At 35.5% G+C, this 16,956-nt stretch overlaps 1 protein-coding gene across 2 annotated transcripts in view; it reads right to left on the bottom strand.

Moving 5' to 3' along the window:
- Window positions 1-16,956, bottom strand: part of LOC113047846 (exocyst complex component 4-like) — a 106,075-nt gene that overhangs the window by 57,158 nt on the left and 31,961 nt on the right. For both annotated transcript variants that reach the window (XM_026209174.1, XM_026209175.1), the window contains exon 10: window positions 8,463-8,559. In XM_026209174.1, the coding sequence (XP_026064959.1) occupies window positions 8,463-8,559 (97 nt within the window). The remainder of the gene's footprint in view (window positions 1-8,462; window positions 8,560-16,956) is intronic.

Raw genomic sequence — 16,956 nt, 5'->3', positions numbered from 1 at the left:
CACTGTCCACACCTTCCCTGGCTACCGCTTAGCAACAGAATGGGCTATTCTAGCAGTTTCCTGTTTTAAATCATATTTTTTTGTAACACTTGGCATTGTGAGTGAGTCAGCGCTCGCATTATAGTGTGTGATAATAGGGGTGACTTCAGTAAATGCAACTTTTACATTTTCAACGTTTGTTGATAGTGTTCATACTAGCCAGGAAACCAGTAAGAAGTGCTCTATTGCTAAGTCATTACTATATACATGCAGAATATACTGTACACTGCCTGCTAGGCTAGTTTTTTTAAATAGTACTGTATATACATTGTTTCTAAGTGTAGTGTGTTACTTTTGTCACATGACCTTTTTATGTTGCTTATTTAATTCTGCAAGTGGCATATAGTTTAAAAAAATAATACAAATATTCATTATTCATTATTTATTTCAGCATCATTACTCTTCATTAGTCTTCAGTGTCACAAGATACTTCACATTATATATACACATTACAACCAGTTTAATATGCAGCTCAAAAAACATTTCTTATCATTGTCAATGTTAAAAAACACTAAATAATGCTTAGTATTTTTATTTATTTATTTTTTTTAATGAATCTTTGCCTTTGTAACATTATAAATGTCTTCACTTTCACTTTTGATCAATAAATGCATCTTTGCTGATAATTTACTAAAAGAGTATTTTGAGAAGTAGTGTACATATAATGAAGTGTTTATATACTATACTGCAAAAATAGTATGGAAGTATGCTATTCTGAACACAGCAAGTTTTACAACTTTGGAGGAATAAAATATGAAACATATCCCTGTTCTGTGAGGAAACCATGCCAAAACTCAATTCCCCATAATGCATTGAGTATTTGAAAGCCAAAGCGTCCCACATGCCTTTGGGTGGGTGTGACAGAATATGCAAACTCATTAAATGTCAGCAATGGGAATATACAATGACGTTTAACTCGAAATGTTAAACTTTGAAAGTTTTCTATGGGAAAAGACAAGGCTTAGATCCCCACTGGTCTGTCAAATCTCCACCACAATCTCAGGCAGACGTGTGGTTTTATTACATTCCAAAGTTAGTGAGACACAGAGGCAACTTGCTGAAGTGGAACTTTTTCACGGCGACTCTTTTGTTCGATACTCAGCTCTTTAGTTTTTACTTATGCATGCAGCGCAGCAGAGAGGAGAAAGAGATAAAGGGCATCTGCAAGATAAAGCCATACGATAGATGAGAGAAACAAAAGGGTGGGGCAGGGGGGAGATAACACAGCAGCAATTCTCCCCCTCCCTTCATAAGAGCGTGCATGTCCATCACTGCCATGCAATACAAATAGCTGTGCTGCTACCTCTGTCTGTTTTCTAACCTTTACCTTGGAAAAACACACCATCTTCCTCTTCACTGTTCTGTTTCTCTCTGATGTATAATGCAGTGCAATATTCACATCTATGCCTCATTGTGTTTGTGCACATATGAGAGGGGTTATTTACTCAAGAAAATCCCTGGAATTATGAGAAAAGACAAAGGAAAGGACCAGCTGCGGATGCTCTTAAGACTGGCACGCCGACGGATGCTCATGCTGAATTCTAATGTAGGCTGGATTTGAACAAAAGGACAGGGTGCTAAAGGAAGAAGGCAAGGCATATACTAGTCATAAGTCATAAAAGTCTACTCTAAATATAACATGTAAAGCAGGGATGAAAAGGTGTTCGCAACCCATATTACTTCAAGAATCTAAAGTATTTCTGAGTAAAAATATATATTTAATAAGAAAACAGTATTGAGGGACTTGGTTTTAGCCACTGGGAATTTATTAGATTGTAAAAAGTGGTCCCTACATGACATTTATTTAAAGGAAAGAAGCTGAGAAACAAAGAAGGCTTGATGAACATAAAGTCGTTTCAGAGGCGAAGGAAGTTATTACATTTCGATGGAAGATTACAAAGACAAATATTTTTATTTGGCCTTTCTGGTCATGTATTTTTCACAAAAAGATGATTTTTAAATCACAAAAATAGTTTTTAAGAAGTCTTTTTAACTTGCTTTCTAAAAAAATAGATTTTTTATTCTATATTTATTGCTTTATTTTAGATATTTTAAGCGAGAAATGAGAAGAAAAAATTAGTATTTTAAAAAATTTCGACTTTAAAGGCCAATATGATATAGCCAGGTGCAAGAGCCCCCTAGCAAAACCAGCAACTAATGAATAGATTTGAATAGGGTTCTAAATACCTGGAAAGTAACCCTTAAACTAGTCTTGTGTAGCCAGACCTTCAGACTGACGGCTGTAGATCTGGAATCTATGGCAGCTTTCATTGGCCAAGGCCCGCCCATGAGGCTGTTTGACCGACATGCCAAACAACCAATCACAGTTCGTTTCTTTCAGCGTCACGTTTCAAAGTGTGGAAATGTTGCCACAATAACAGACCGGTGTGTAAAACTCTCGTATTTTAAAGATTCAATGCCGCGAACTTTAAATATTTTAAATACTTTTGAAAATCCAGCATTTAGTTGATCCTGACCTGTAGTCATCGTAGTTGTAAACACTATGACTTTCTTCTTTCATGAGAGGTTTTGACGACACGGTATCTGTGTGTCCAGGCGGAACGCTAAAGAACGCGACAAACACGTCTCGCGGAAATCCTGTAGAATTCAACCAATCCAATGACGACTTCGACACTGCTGAAGTGTTTCCACTTTTGTGTCCCATATGCATCAGACGTTTAGCCAACAGTCTGTGGGCATGATGTCTGAGGCTGAGACTACCCTAAAACAGTTTCCTAAAACTTTCAGCTGTGGTGGTTTGTCTGAAGTAAATGTGCGGGCACCATTTGTCCTTTCCATTGTGAGAGGACACCAAATCAGCTGGAGGCACTCGCAAGGTGCCCATACTAACGTTGGATCGATGGCTCACCGCTAATCTCTGTCAACACAGAGAGAAGGAAAAGCGACAGAGAGAGGGGGAGCAGAAAGACATCTGTGTGAAAAATGCTCATTGCACAACGAAAGCAACCGACAGATTATTACAGCCTGACAAAAGCCCCAATTGAGCCAGAAAGCCAGGTAAACAAACCCTCTCCAATCAGAGCACATTGATAATTGCAAGTGATGCTGGTGTTCAGTGTCTTCTGTCAGCTCAGATCAATCAATACAGCATTTAGACTCTACACCTGAATGAGAAGCCACAACAAAACCAGTTATGACATAACCAATCACATTACATGTTGTAAAATGATACTGCTTTTGACTGATACAGACAAACAAGATGGTACTGAGGCCTGTGGAAACTGAATGGAATTGCCAATGAGATAAGAAAAAATTAAATATCAATCAAATTTAATCAATTAATTAAATTATTTACTTAATGTGCGATATTTGTATCTTGCTATATTTGTTTAGTTACATTTGTTGTTTCAGTTCAAATGTTCTAAGCTATATTTATGCTTAAAAGGACAAAGGAAATGGCGAATGTGGTAAGAAAAATTAAATAACATTTTATTTAAGCGTTTAATTTAATTCACAATTTGCATTTTTTTATGCATACTGTCTTGCAAAAAAAAATATTTCCTTTGTTGTTACATTTGATTCTGAATTAGGTTATATTTATGCTTAAAACAAGAAAGGAAATTACCAATGGTGTAAAAAAGAAATGAAAGATGGCTAAACAATTATAATTGAACATTAATATGAATTGCTAAATGGAGATATATATTAAGATATTAAGATCAACAGACATACTGAGTCATTTAGGGACATGCAAGGCCATTCTGGCTGATGGCAGTGTGCTATTGCACAGCTTGTTTTTATAACACTAAAGTTTGACTTGGTCTTCAGGAAGTGGTCTGCCAGATGGTCCACGGAAAGCTAGCCTCCTACACACAACTGACATGTTACTGGTAAGGTGATAGTGACTTTTAAAAAGATGTTTCACAGGCAGAAAGCTTTCCGTCATCAAGACCTAATCGGATGACAGTGATGAAGCCTTATTAGGCTCTAGGGTGTACTTATCATATTAGCAGCAGATATCTTAAAACTATCACAGAGATCCTTTACTGACACTTGGTACTAAAATGTGCTGACAGCAGAAGAACAGGAAAGACTTTCTCTTATCGTGGCTCTTTGTTTCTGCACTGTCCTATCATCATGGCAGTCTTCCTATCTTGTGCAGGGCAAGACGTGACCAGATAATGCCCGGACATGACTAGATGGATGAAAGAGTAGATGAATGAAAGGATAGATACCAGGTAAAAGACACCCGATAGTGATAGTGCATTCATTTCAATGGCAGTTGCTTGGCTGGTGCTCCATCTGGGTTACAACGAGGCACTTATGTAAATAGGCTCAATAATAATGATCTGAAATGATGTTTTGCATAAAAATATGTGAAGTTCAATAAAAACACAATAGGGAAAATTAACTTAATTCAAGACGTATTCTATGAAAATATAATTCTCTGTTTTGCGGTTAAAGTAAATGTATTTAGTTTTAAGAATATTTCCATATTTTTACTTGATAACAAAACAAAAAAGTAGTATAAACAACAACAACAAAAAATGTAGGTTCTACACACAATTGTAGCTTCGACACAAGAATCAGTCATGAGATTACACACTGTCAGCTTATGACGAACTACCACCATCTTTTCCCAACATAAGAAAAAAGACATCAAGGGAGATGTTTTGATTTTGTCCAATCCCATCACCGTAACTCACCTTTTTAAACTTCTTGCTTTGGGTCTTCTCCTATTTTATTTTATTTTTTTAGGAGGGAAAGCTACCTGAACTACAAGTATATTTTTAGAATATTGTAAAATGTATAGAAAGGCAGCATTGTGTTTTATCTGTGGTCAAAAACAGTCAAACTGGTACAATAATGGAGAAAATGTTTAAAGCTATGCCACCAGTAAAAAAAAAAGTTCAAAACGGTCCATGAAATTGGCCACAGCCATCAATAACTCTAAAAGTTTTTACACTTCTCAAATAGCGTCCTCTGTGATCTGCAGAATTGCGCTTATCCATCCCTTTGAAGAAATTGATACCTTAGGGATGCGTGAAAAAAGATGTCAAACTAAAATAAAAGCGCTACAACAGGGAAAAAATTAGAAAAAAGTCTGTAACTGATCAATTGACAGCAAAAACTGAGAGAAATACAAGGCAGAGGAAGTAAAACAAACAAACCAAACATAATTTTTACACTGATAAAGCTGTTTTATAGTTTGAGTTTTCTTTAAAAAAAATAATTAAAAAAAAATTATAATTTAATAATGTTTAATAACAATATTAATCTTTGTGTTCGGTAATCATTCTTTTTACACATTTATGTATTAAATGTGACAGTAAAGACTTTCACATCAATACCAAATATTTGACAAAATTTCAAATAAATTGTCATTCTAAACTTTTGAACCACCAAATCAGCATATTAATATATTTGAAGGATCATTTGAGACTAAAGACTGGAGCATTCAAATGGATAAATTACATTTAAAAATGCATTAAAATATTAACCTGTTATCTAAAATTTTACAAATATTTTACAATATTACCGTTTTGCTTTTGTTTTTTTTTGATGAAGCCTTGGGGAGCATAAGAGATGGTAGTGTATATTTGAATTTGATTTAAATGATAGATTTGAATATTCGTGATTAATATTCTCTTTATGTCACATTATTGAAATATCGGTTTCAAATGCCAATTCATGCTGACACACAAACACACGTCAAACTAACAATCAATGTTTTTCTTAACTTCTAAATAAAAAAAATCTCCCCAATACCAATAGCCTCGTTCCGGCTCGTTCCGCCCACCCCAGCCCGGCGGCCCTAACATCTGCTCTCTGGCTGGGGTGTGATCTCACAGACCCCGGGTCCTGCCAGGGCTAATCACCTCTGAGAGCGGATCCATACAAGGGGACGAGGGGAGAGATAATGTCAATCCTTTTCAAAATGCCAACCTTAGTCAGGGCAGGAAAGCCAAATGTCAGTGTGAGGCCCCACAAGTCAAAATAAAGTACCTCCTACCTGTTCCCTCTCCCCTTTGGCTGTAGTAAGCATGTCTCCAATTCACATGCATAGCCAAACACACAAATAAACATAAAATCCCACAGGCAGACAGTCACTCAAAAACACACCAGCTAACAGACTAACATGAAACACTGTACTTTCAAACGGATTCAAGAAGTTGAAAGCAACAGAAACATACACACACACAAACACACACAGACATGTACACAAGCGGGCTTTATGGAGCAACCGTATTGATCTATCAGGAGAGATTTGATACTCGGCAAAGTGTTTTCGCACTTTCGCTGTACAGTGCAAGCGGAGCCCGTATATTAACATACAGTGAGCGGGTCTGGAGACGTTTGAAGCTCCCCAAAGGGGTTATCGATCTCCTCGGACTGCTCCGGCCCAGCATCAATCAAAAAAGCATCAAGTCCACACCTCTGAGATCTTCAACGTCAGCCTCTTTCACAGAGACTATCGATCACAAATTGCATTGGTGAATTGATTGGCAGTAACATTAAGAGCCTGCATTGATCTCGGCGTGAGTCTAGGTTCTTCCCAGTCACTGATAAAACAAACTCATGCATCAGGAGTACAGTTCGACTTCGATTGGTGTGTAGAGTTTAATAAAGGGTCAAGGTTTGGCTGGTTAGCATGGTTCAGTTAGCCCCTGTAACTACAGCTTTCTGCCGACAAAAGCTACTTTTTTCTTTGATGTATATTAGTGATATATTTATATGAGTTTTTTTATTTATTTATATTTTTGTCGATTTTACATATATTTCTCTGTCTGCTGACTTTGACACAATGAAACAGAAAAGACGTTGCTCATTTTTGTCAAAAATAACAAATATGCACCAGAAATGATTCATCGTAAAATTATCGTTACAAAATTCTTAAACTACAGTATGTAAAAATATCCTAAATATATGCTGATAAATATATGCTAAAATACTGTTTAATGTTTATAATATATTTCGAATTTTCGTACATGTTTTAAAAAAAATCTATAAAAACATTAAAAAGTTTGGTCTTTTAAATATTGCTGAATAAATTATGTGAAAGGTTCAAATATTTGGCGTGCAATATATTTTTACACATTTTACATATATTCGGAATAATTTTTTAGTTTCCATTTTTATTTTAGTTCAAGTTTAATAATTGTATTGTGTAGTACATAAAGTTAAACTGAATTAAAATAAATGTTTTATTTAATTTCAGTTGAGATTTATTTTATTTCAAGTAACATTTTTTTATGGTTTTAATTTTAGCTTCCTTTATGGTTTTAGTTAATAATAACTCTGTCATGAACACTGCTGAAGAAATAATGATGAGAAAAATATAAGAGTGAAAATATTCATCACAATGTTTACACCTTTAAAAAAAAGCACATAAAAGTTCAAGTCTAGTCTGTTTTCCTGTTCTAGTCCAAATCTTCCCCATTTTACATATTGTAAATTACAATGTTAGAGTAAACTTAACGAAATATAATTTTGCTGAAATGGAATAATAAAATAACTTTTAGACCACAATAAATCAAAAGCTAAAAAAAATATGACTCTGGTAATAACAATTGCTAGTTGACCGCATAACCAAAAGTCACAAAAGCCCATCACGAAGTCACAAGATATGGATTGAATATTTTTTTAAAATCATGCATTTAAACACTTAGAAAACACATTCACACACCTCTCCCAAACAACAACATTTTTTTTCAAGTCACATTCTTAAGCTTATTATTAATATAGGGTTAAATACTAATTAGGGCTAAAGGTTTAAATGCTACTATGATAGTGTTGCTTGACTTGCCATGGGTTGAATAATGAATTCATTGAAAAATGAATGTCTAGAATAATATAATTTGACAGAAAATCTGCTTTCTATACATATGTGGTATAGAAGTGCAAGCTGTACATCCACAGCTTGCATTAGCACTAACAGGTCTTTTAAAAGAGCATTTAAGAAGGGTGTTACATTCAGGTCAAAATAGCATCAGGCCATTTGAGAGTGACAGTGACCATGTCTAGGAAAAAAACAAAAAACAAAACTGAAAATCAATCCACTGTGGCACGATGTTACTGCGAGCAATAGGAGTATCGGGAAGTCCGGTCACATTGTGGGCAGGACAAGCATGCTTGGGATATTCCTCTGTGTTAGAGCGGTAATATGACAGGGCATTAGTGGCTGGACCGATGATCCAATAGATTAGGAGATTGGAAGGAAAATTTCAAGCACAGCGTTTCTAAACAGAACACTCCAATTGATACCATCAGAACAAATCTAAATCAATAGTAGGGGCTCGGAAATGACATGGTAATGGTTGCTGGCCATTAAAAATATGAAAGGAAGGGGGAAAAAAAGATCACATGCTATGGCCGGGGAGACAGATGAAGCAGGGGAGAGTTTAAACAGCTTGCTGAAATAAAGCATGTTTGGCTGACGAGTATTTGTTAAGAGGACCTACCTAAGCAATGGCTGAAAGATGACCGTAATGTTTCTGGCTCCTGGTTTACACAGGAACTTAGTCTCTCCTCCCTCAATCAGGTTATCATCAGCTCCACCTGGATAGAAAGACACAGGGGAAAAAAACAACAATCAGATTTTCTTTTAAAATACTGTGTTTTTATATGGACCCTTTACATGGGATACGTTTTTGTGTTCCACGTGTTTTGAGAAACATTTTTAGATATTAAACTTCATTAAAGTTGAAACTGTGCCTTTAAAACAGTGTTCATGGCTAAAAACACTAAAAGATAAAGTGAAACATCACAGTGGTCAAAGGAGTCTGTATGGGACATAATAAAATAAAACACAAATGCGGACAAATGCAATAATTTTTTTCACATATGAACAGAGAAACATGACAGCAGCACACTTATGGTGTCCACGAAAGATGATAATATATAGTTTTGTGGTCATTACACAAAAATATTGGACTGCTAAATTCCAGAAAGCAAAGCAAAGCAAAGCAAAAAAAAAAAAAAAAAAGCAAAAAAATAAAAATAAAAATAAATGAAGCACAAAACAAAAAGAAAAACAAAAAGCAAAGCACAAAAAAGTAAAACAATCTAAAAACAAAAAGCAAAGCACAAAACAAAAAGAAAAACAAAAAGCAAAGCACAAAAAAGTAAAACAATCTAAAAACAAAAAGCAAAGCACAAAACAAAAAGAAAAACAAAAAGCAAAGCACAAAAAAGTAAAACAATCTAAAAACAAAAAGCAAAGCACAAAACAAAAAGAAAAACAAAAAGCAAAGCACCAAACAAAACAAAAGCAAAGCAAATCAAACAAGCAAAAACAAACAAAAAACAAAGCAAAGCAAATTTTATTTTAATGTTGCCGTCAACCATCAAAAAGTAATTTTGTCAAATCATTGCAATTTACCACAAGCCAGATAGAGAGATATAAGACACCCCCCTCCTCTCACTCCCATTTGCCCCCCTGTATAGGTGCATAGTCCTGCGCTAACAGGGTTAATAAGAAAATCATGGCTGTGTAACTCTCTCATGATGAGGCAGGGCCCAAAAAAATGAAGTGAGCTCCAATCCTTATTAGCTCCACTCATCCACAAGTAATCAATATAATTGACAGCAAGAGAATCAAGTCTGCCATCAATAAGAAGATTCCCGGGTGGACAGAAGGTGTGTGCGTGGCCTCATGGGGTCGGTGAACAGAAGTGCCAAGGCGTCAGCCCACTGGCATTTCTCTCACACTGTGACAATGTTATTCATTAAAATTTCACAGCCCTTTGAGATTGCCACTGGAGAGACTGCTGTAACTACGTAGCACTAAGCCTGGGCACTGCTATCCTGACAAACACCACGCAGGAAACACACACACATCTGAGACACTTATGAGCACTTCACACACACACACAAGTCCTCAGTGGAGAATCACTTTAATTGCTTTTATCAGTCAGTTGTTACATAAGATTTCTTGCCCAAGGGATGGGAAATGAGTCCAGGCCAAGGAACACAAATATTAAATGGCAGACGCACATAAAGCACATGTGTGATGGATTTGGATTGCGGTGGAATTACAAATGAAGCAAAAGAGTGTGCTTGTATGATTGTCTGCCCAAGTTGTGATCTCAGACCCACTGGTGTGGGTTTAATCGCAAAGCTGGAATCAGAGTCATCCTGTGTTCATTGTTGAGATAGACAAGACATGCTTCAAATGAGAAATGGGTTCACCTTTCACTGCACTAAAATCCCTGCATCGCACCTGTCCAGCATTCAAACGCTGTTCTTGTCAGTCCCACCATCCTGAGATTCTTCATGGAGCACGTTTTGATGAACAGCTCCCTCTCTTCTTTTTCATTTCCACCCCTATTTCTCATTGTTGCTTGGGAAAGAGAAGTCATCTTTGTATTCTTTAGCTTCCTGTTTCTCTTTTTCTCTCAATATATCCAATCCCTCTCCTGCTAATCCAATTAAGACTCAATTACAAGAGCAAAACAAGAAAACCCAGCTGCAACCGCACATGCTGACTCTGACCTAGACAAACGACGGGAGGAGAGAAAAACACAGTGAGAGAGACCGAGGACAGAACAGTTGTTACAACAACAGTTGTATGATAAAAATGCATAAGTTCAACAATTTAAGGGAGAAAATAGGAAGAAATCAACTGAAAGTAGTGAGAGGTTCTGTCCAAAAAAAATAATAATTGTGAGAATTAATCGGTTTAAAATTATAAACAAAATGTTTTGCAGCATATGCAATAGTTTTCCACCATAAGTTCAAAAGTTACAATATAGCTGTAAAATGTTCAGTTATTATTTTAATTAAAAAACATAAGTATTATTTGTAATAATTTTTTAATCATTATTTTTATTATTTAATTAGAACAAATATAATTAAGTTAAAAATTATTAAGAAAATATAATATTATATTAATATGGTAATTAGAAGTAGCTGTAGTAGATTATAATAATGATAATAATAATAATAATAATAACTATTATTATTATTAATAAATAGAGAAAATAAGAAACTGAAAAATATTTATTATTATTAGTAGTAGTAGTATTAGTAATAATATAAATAACAATATTAAAGAAAATGTTTCAGGAAAATATATACAAATATTGCTACAAAATAAAATATCAGCAGAAAAAAACCCTTTGCTTAGTGTTTTTAAATATTTTTAATTAAATTTCAGTAAATATTCGGTAAAACGACACTCATTTAATTTGTACAGTTTTGTGTCTTTCATTTGTTATCATTAAATTGAATCATATACTACCTTGCCCTAGTCTACATATCAGTATGTGCCATTAAAAAACAAACAAACAGTTGACCACTAATTAAAAACATATAAATAAAAGCTGTGATAGACAGCAGGTCAAAGAGTTACTCATCCAGATTCTGCAGTGACAGAGGATAAAATGTCAAAAGCCTGGTTTGACTCAAATCATTATTCAGACCCTTTCAGTACATATTAATGGAGGTCCATTAAAATTTTGTCAAGACAACAGACTTTGATTGGAAAAGCAACTGGTCAACATCTGCTATGTTAAATCTAACAATCATTCACAACAGCTGAACATGTTATTTCAATATTTTACCACTCAAAAAATAAACAAATGTGAACAAATGACGACAAGTTAGCTGGTCCAGTTTATTATAATTTGCCTCCACATTTGTTGGCGGTTTATTATTATGCCGAAGCGTGTTTCCTTTGATAATCTATGTGTGCATTAGATCGTGCAAGTGTGTATGAGAGGTGTTACAGCCTGTTCCCCTGTGAATGCCACTAATCTAGGATTGGAATGAGGGTGCGTATGCGCCTTCACATTAAATTGACATTTCTATTCTTGGCAGATGCTCTCTAAACAAAGCGACTTACAAGAAAGTGCACATATTGTGCAAGTCAGTCTTGATGAGTGGAAAGTGTGTGACTGCACATGCACGCACACCTCCCACTCATGTCAGCCACCATGTAATCAAGCCAGCCAGTGACTTAGTGAAATTGCATTAGCTACACTTTCTTGGGTTTGATTAGAAATAGTTTGTTCTGAGATGTCCCTGCCCGGGTTTACAGCAAAGAAACGTGTAGTGTCTTCACTAACACCAGCCATCCCAGTGGCTTAATCTGTGCATGTGTGTGTGTGTTTGTGTGTATGTGAAAGAAAGAAATGCATGTCATTGTGGTCATGCAATCAGGCTGAAAAAACCTGCTGTATAATGCATGTCAGAAACATCAGACTGGAAATCACTTATTTACAGTGAATGCAGTGAATGTCAATATTGGAGGCACACTGGTTGTTTAAACCAAACTATCAACTCTGATCCAGCTGCTATGCATGTCTGCTCGAGACAACAAAAAAACCAATCCCACTGTGATATGACACCGTACTGTGGCAGTTAACCAGTTAATGTGCAACACAGAAATAACACTCATACTCTCATGAAAACATTCAAAGACAAATATGCAGAGGCTCCAAAGTATTTGATCTCTTAAGCCAAATAGAGGCATGTATGAATGTCACTGCAGTAGATACAAAATATCAAATCAAGTGGCACTGGCAGATGAATTAAGCTACAATCCAGTTCCTTAGTTTTTATTAGCCGGTTTTGCGTTTGCTTACTAGTATCAAAGTCATTTTTATCATGAATGTAGGTAGTCAGTTTCTCAAGCTCTTTCAAACCAAATTGAAAGAGTTTATATATTGTTTTAAGATAAAACAATGTAATAATAATAACAGCAAGATTTGTGTTATTAATTTTGAACAGTGCATATTTTGTTTTCAAATAATTAGTTTCACAAAACTGTAATTTTTTTGTATATTGTGTGTATAGTGTATCTATTGTTTAAAATAATAACAACAACAACAACAGTTAAGATTATTATTTCAGTTTTGCAATGCTTATTTGTTTTAGAATTTATTATTATTACTACTTTTTTTTTAACAGATGCACTCCGATTACTATTGGATTGATGTTTTTGGATTTGGAAACTTTATTATCAAACTTAGTATTTAATTATAACAACAACAGCAGCGATGATAATAATAATATATTTTATTATTATTACCACTACTATTTGTTTACATAGATGAACTCTTTGACTACTATTTGAATAATGTTTTTGGATTTGGAACTCTATTGTCGAACAAAAGTATTTTATTATAACAACAACAACAACAATAATATATTCATTATTATTTATTATTATTAATCATTGTTGTTAAAAAAATAATCACCAACGTATTGTGGAGATTTTGTATATTGTAGATACAGTTTTCATTTTGTTTTCTTGTTTTGTTGTTTCTTTGATACTTTAGTTTTTTTTTAGGATTTCATGCACTTGTGAATATTCTTCACTGTGGACTGTCTTGTTTATTGGCACTGTAAATAAAATACACCCTGCACGATAGTGCTGTGCGAGTAAGCCATATTTATTGTCCTCACGGACTCCCACAACTTTTTCCCTTCCCCCCAAAGCGAGTAGTGGTGCTCGCTTTATCACAATCATTAAAATAATACATAATAACAAAACCGAAAGCATTTCGTGAGAAGTGTGCTTGTGCTATCTTCCTTTAAAACAATAGCAAAGTGCTTTGATATTCTGTTTAAATGACGCAATGACACTCATTCACTTTTACGTTTGGCTCAAGTGTCCAAATACATTTTTTTTTAATCGAGCAAGTCCTTTCAACAACAGAAACGCATACTTGAAAATACACATAAACACAAAGCACAGTCCATTCAGTGTTTGTACAGTGCTCTGGGTTGATCTCCATGGGTTAGTTATCAGCTGAGCGGCCACAGACAGACAGACCCATACCAGCTGGCAGGTTTCTCCTAACAAAACAGAACGAAGATCGACAGGTGTGTGCATGTGTGGCCAATCAACGCTGTCAGGCAGAAACCTCCAACTTGAAATAGAACAGGCCAATTTTCAATAATTCATGACTTCCCGGTCGGCCTGGTTATAATTCCTCTGCCATGTCTTCATGTCTGATTGGCTTCTGATGAGGCTCCTCTATTATTAAAACTCATTTGAGGGGACAATATTCCAATATTTCCAGCCAAGAGAGAGCCGAGACCACTAGCTCAGTATGTTGACAATGCACCGAGATGACAATTAAACAAATGAATGGATGAATACATAATTGGATAAATTATTAATTGTGTCATGGTGGGTAATTCCCCTCGCTTCGGATAAGATGCTTTTATACATGAATTTTTAACAAGCTCTGAATCACTGCACTTAGAGAAAAACAGCCTGTTTTTCATTTTATTTTATTTTAGTTAGATTGATGGGCTAGTGGTTAGTCCATGTGCTTTAGACAAGTTAGCAGACGCAGGTTAGAACTCTTTTTTTCCTTTTCATTTTTACAAATTAAATCCTAATTATTCGTTACATCTTTGCCATCACTACTACTTTCATTAGACTCCATTACAAAAGAGAAAATAAATTCAACCCCTCCACTTCCAATCAGACACTCATGCCTATAATAGCACACACACGCTTATTTCACCTGTCTGAATTTCTTTTGATTTAAAACTACAGTAAAACTGTAAGATTGCAAAATATTATACAAATTTAAAACGACTGATTTCTATTTTATATATGTATTTTAAAAGGTAATTTATTAATGGTAAAGCTGAATTTCTGTAGTCATTACTCCAGTCTTTAGGGTACCATGATCCTTCAACCATTCTAATATGCTGATTTGCTGATGAAGAAACATTTATTATTATCAATAACAGTTGTGAAGTGGTGCTCAATATTTTTGTGGAGACACAAAACATTTCTTAATTTCAGAATTCATCAATTCATAGAACGCTCAAAACAGCATTTGTATTTTTTTTTTTGATGTCTTCAATATCACTCTTGATTAATTTTATGCATCACTGCTAAATTAATGTCGTTAACACTTTATTTGAAGGTGTCTTTGTTACATATGTTACAATTGTAATGCATGATTACAAACAAGTAGCCCTAAGCCCAACCCAAATCCTAACCCTAACAATAGAGTAAGTACATGTAGTTAATTAATATTAGTCATTACTTAAAATGTATAATTACACTGTAACAAGGACACTTAAAAATAAAGTGTAACCTTTAAAAATGTACACATCTTAAACTGTTTTTGCTCAAATATTTTAAGCACTTAGAGACAACCATACAAGATTTACGTGGCGGTGACATTTCTGCAGATAGACCGGCAATTAATCAAATGGTTCAATCAAAATGTTACCAATTAACCTCATAAGCATGGGTTTTCTGGTTGTGTTGTCTCTCTGTACACATCTCGTTCCCCCACAGGCCACCTCTGTTGAGTCTCACTGTAACAGGGGGACAGGAACATGAGAGTTGAGACGGGTCTCTGCTGCCCTCTCAAGCTCCACTGATTTAGAATCAGAGAGCCAAGTGATTGTGATTGTGTTTAAAAGGCTGTTCCACTCATCCAGACATTATCATCATCACCACCCTTGTTCTCTGTCCTCTCCTTCACCTTTCTCCCTCTACATCCCTCTCTCCCCCCCACCACCACCCACCACTTCTCCTTCAATCACGGCATTCCCAAATGAAAGGTAAACAAGCCTGTTGATTAAAATTAGCACAGGTTGTGAAACACAGACACGAGTCTTTAATTATGTGTCTGCTCTTCCCTCTGTATGATAACAGCTACAATCCACTCTTAAGGCATACCAGAGAACTTTTATCGGCAATCTCTTTACCTTGTTATACACCATTAAACTTTGAATTCTTTAAACAGCAATTTTTTTTATAACCCAATACTTAAAAAAAAATGTTTTTATAAAATCTAAGATTGACTTCATGAAGCAGAAAAGCAACAGCAAGAAACGGTCTTCACGTCAGTACCCACAGCACCACTGATATGTTATTACCCTCCAAGTCCATTCCAGCCAATCACAGGCCAATCTCATCTCACCGCTGCAGTAATTCAATAACGTGTCAGTGATGGGATCCACCTCAGAACTCCACTCATCACAGCCGCCCCAAGAAAACAACACCACAATCACGGGCTGTAAAGCTGTTTCCACCCTAATCAGCTTCTGCTATAAGATTACTGGGAAACATATTGAACATGAAGCATCCGACTAGATCGCACACTGGCTGACGGCTGCGCCGCTCTGTGAATGTGACGGGACACGGTTGTGAGTGAATTTCAGTATTTGACTTTTTGATCTGTGACACAATGCCAGCAGAAGCATAACAAAACTGTCCGTGCATCTAAAGATGGGTGTTTTTTTTTCAGTACATTATGAGTTCTGCTTGACAGACTGGATAATATGATCCCAATGAGATAATATTATAAGCAATATTATTACAGATAATATTTTAAGGAATATTATCTTATAACTTAATATGTAAAGACATACAGATAGATAATGTTCTGCTGACGCTCCACAGCTGGTTGTCCGGTATAAGCGGGCGATCTTATGTGTTTGGATTCAATTTGGAGTGCCGGATGCGGAGCCAGGGGAATAAATAAAATGAAAGAACTAAAGGAAAACTGCAACAGCATAATGGAGTAATTTAATTGCTCATTTCTCTCTCGCTTCAGATCCAGGTAGATCCGTGATGTTTCAGCATCTGTGGCTATAAAGACTCCAGCCATGGTTATCTAGTCATTAAGATAAACACACGACAGATGATATTTTATCAATTCTCTGACACATGAAGCCATCCTGCTTAAAGAGCCATTTAAAGAGCTTCGCTCTCACGCGGCGTCTGGAGTGTCATATCTTCTGAATCTCTGGGTTCCATCAGGCCTCATTTAGCACACAGATCATCAGGTTATCGCACACACACACACACGCACGCACACAAAAAACAAATCTGGCACAATGCTAACAGTCTGTGACATACAGTAACAATGCCATTTCCTCAAGCTAATGCTGCTTATTTCTTCTTTTGATGTTCAGAGAGTTTTCTTAAAGGAACAGCTCTGCCAAAAATTGAACAATTACATAATGTAT

The sequence above is a fragment of the Carassius auratus genome, chromosome 29, assembly GCF_003368295.1.
Source record: "Carassius auratus strain Wakin chromosome 29, ASM336829v1, whole genome shotgun sequence".
In the NCBI taxonomy this organism is placed as follows: Eukaryota; Metazoa; Chordata; class Actinopteri; order Cypriniformes; family Cyprinidae; genus Carassius; species Carassius auratus.
The sequence above is the reverse complement of the archived record's forward strand: the minus strand, read 5'-3'. Positions and strand labels throughout refer to the sequence as shown.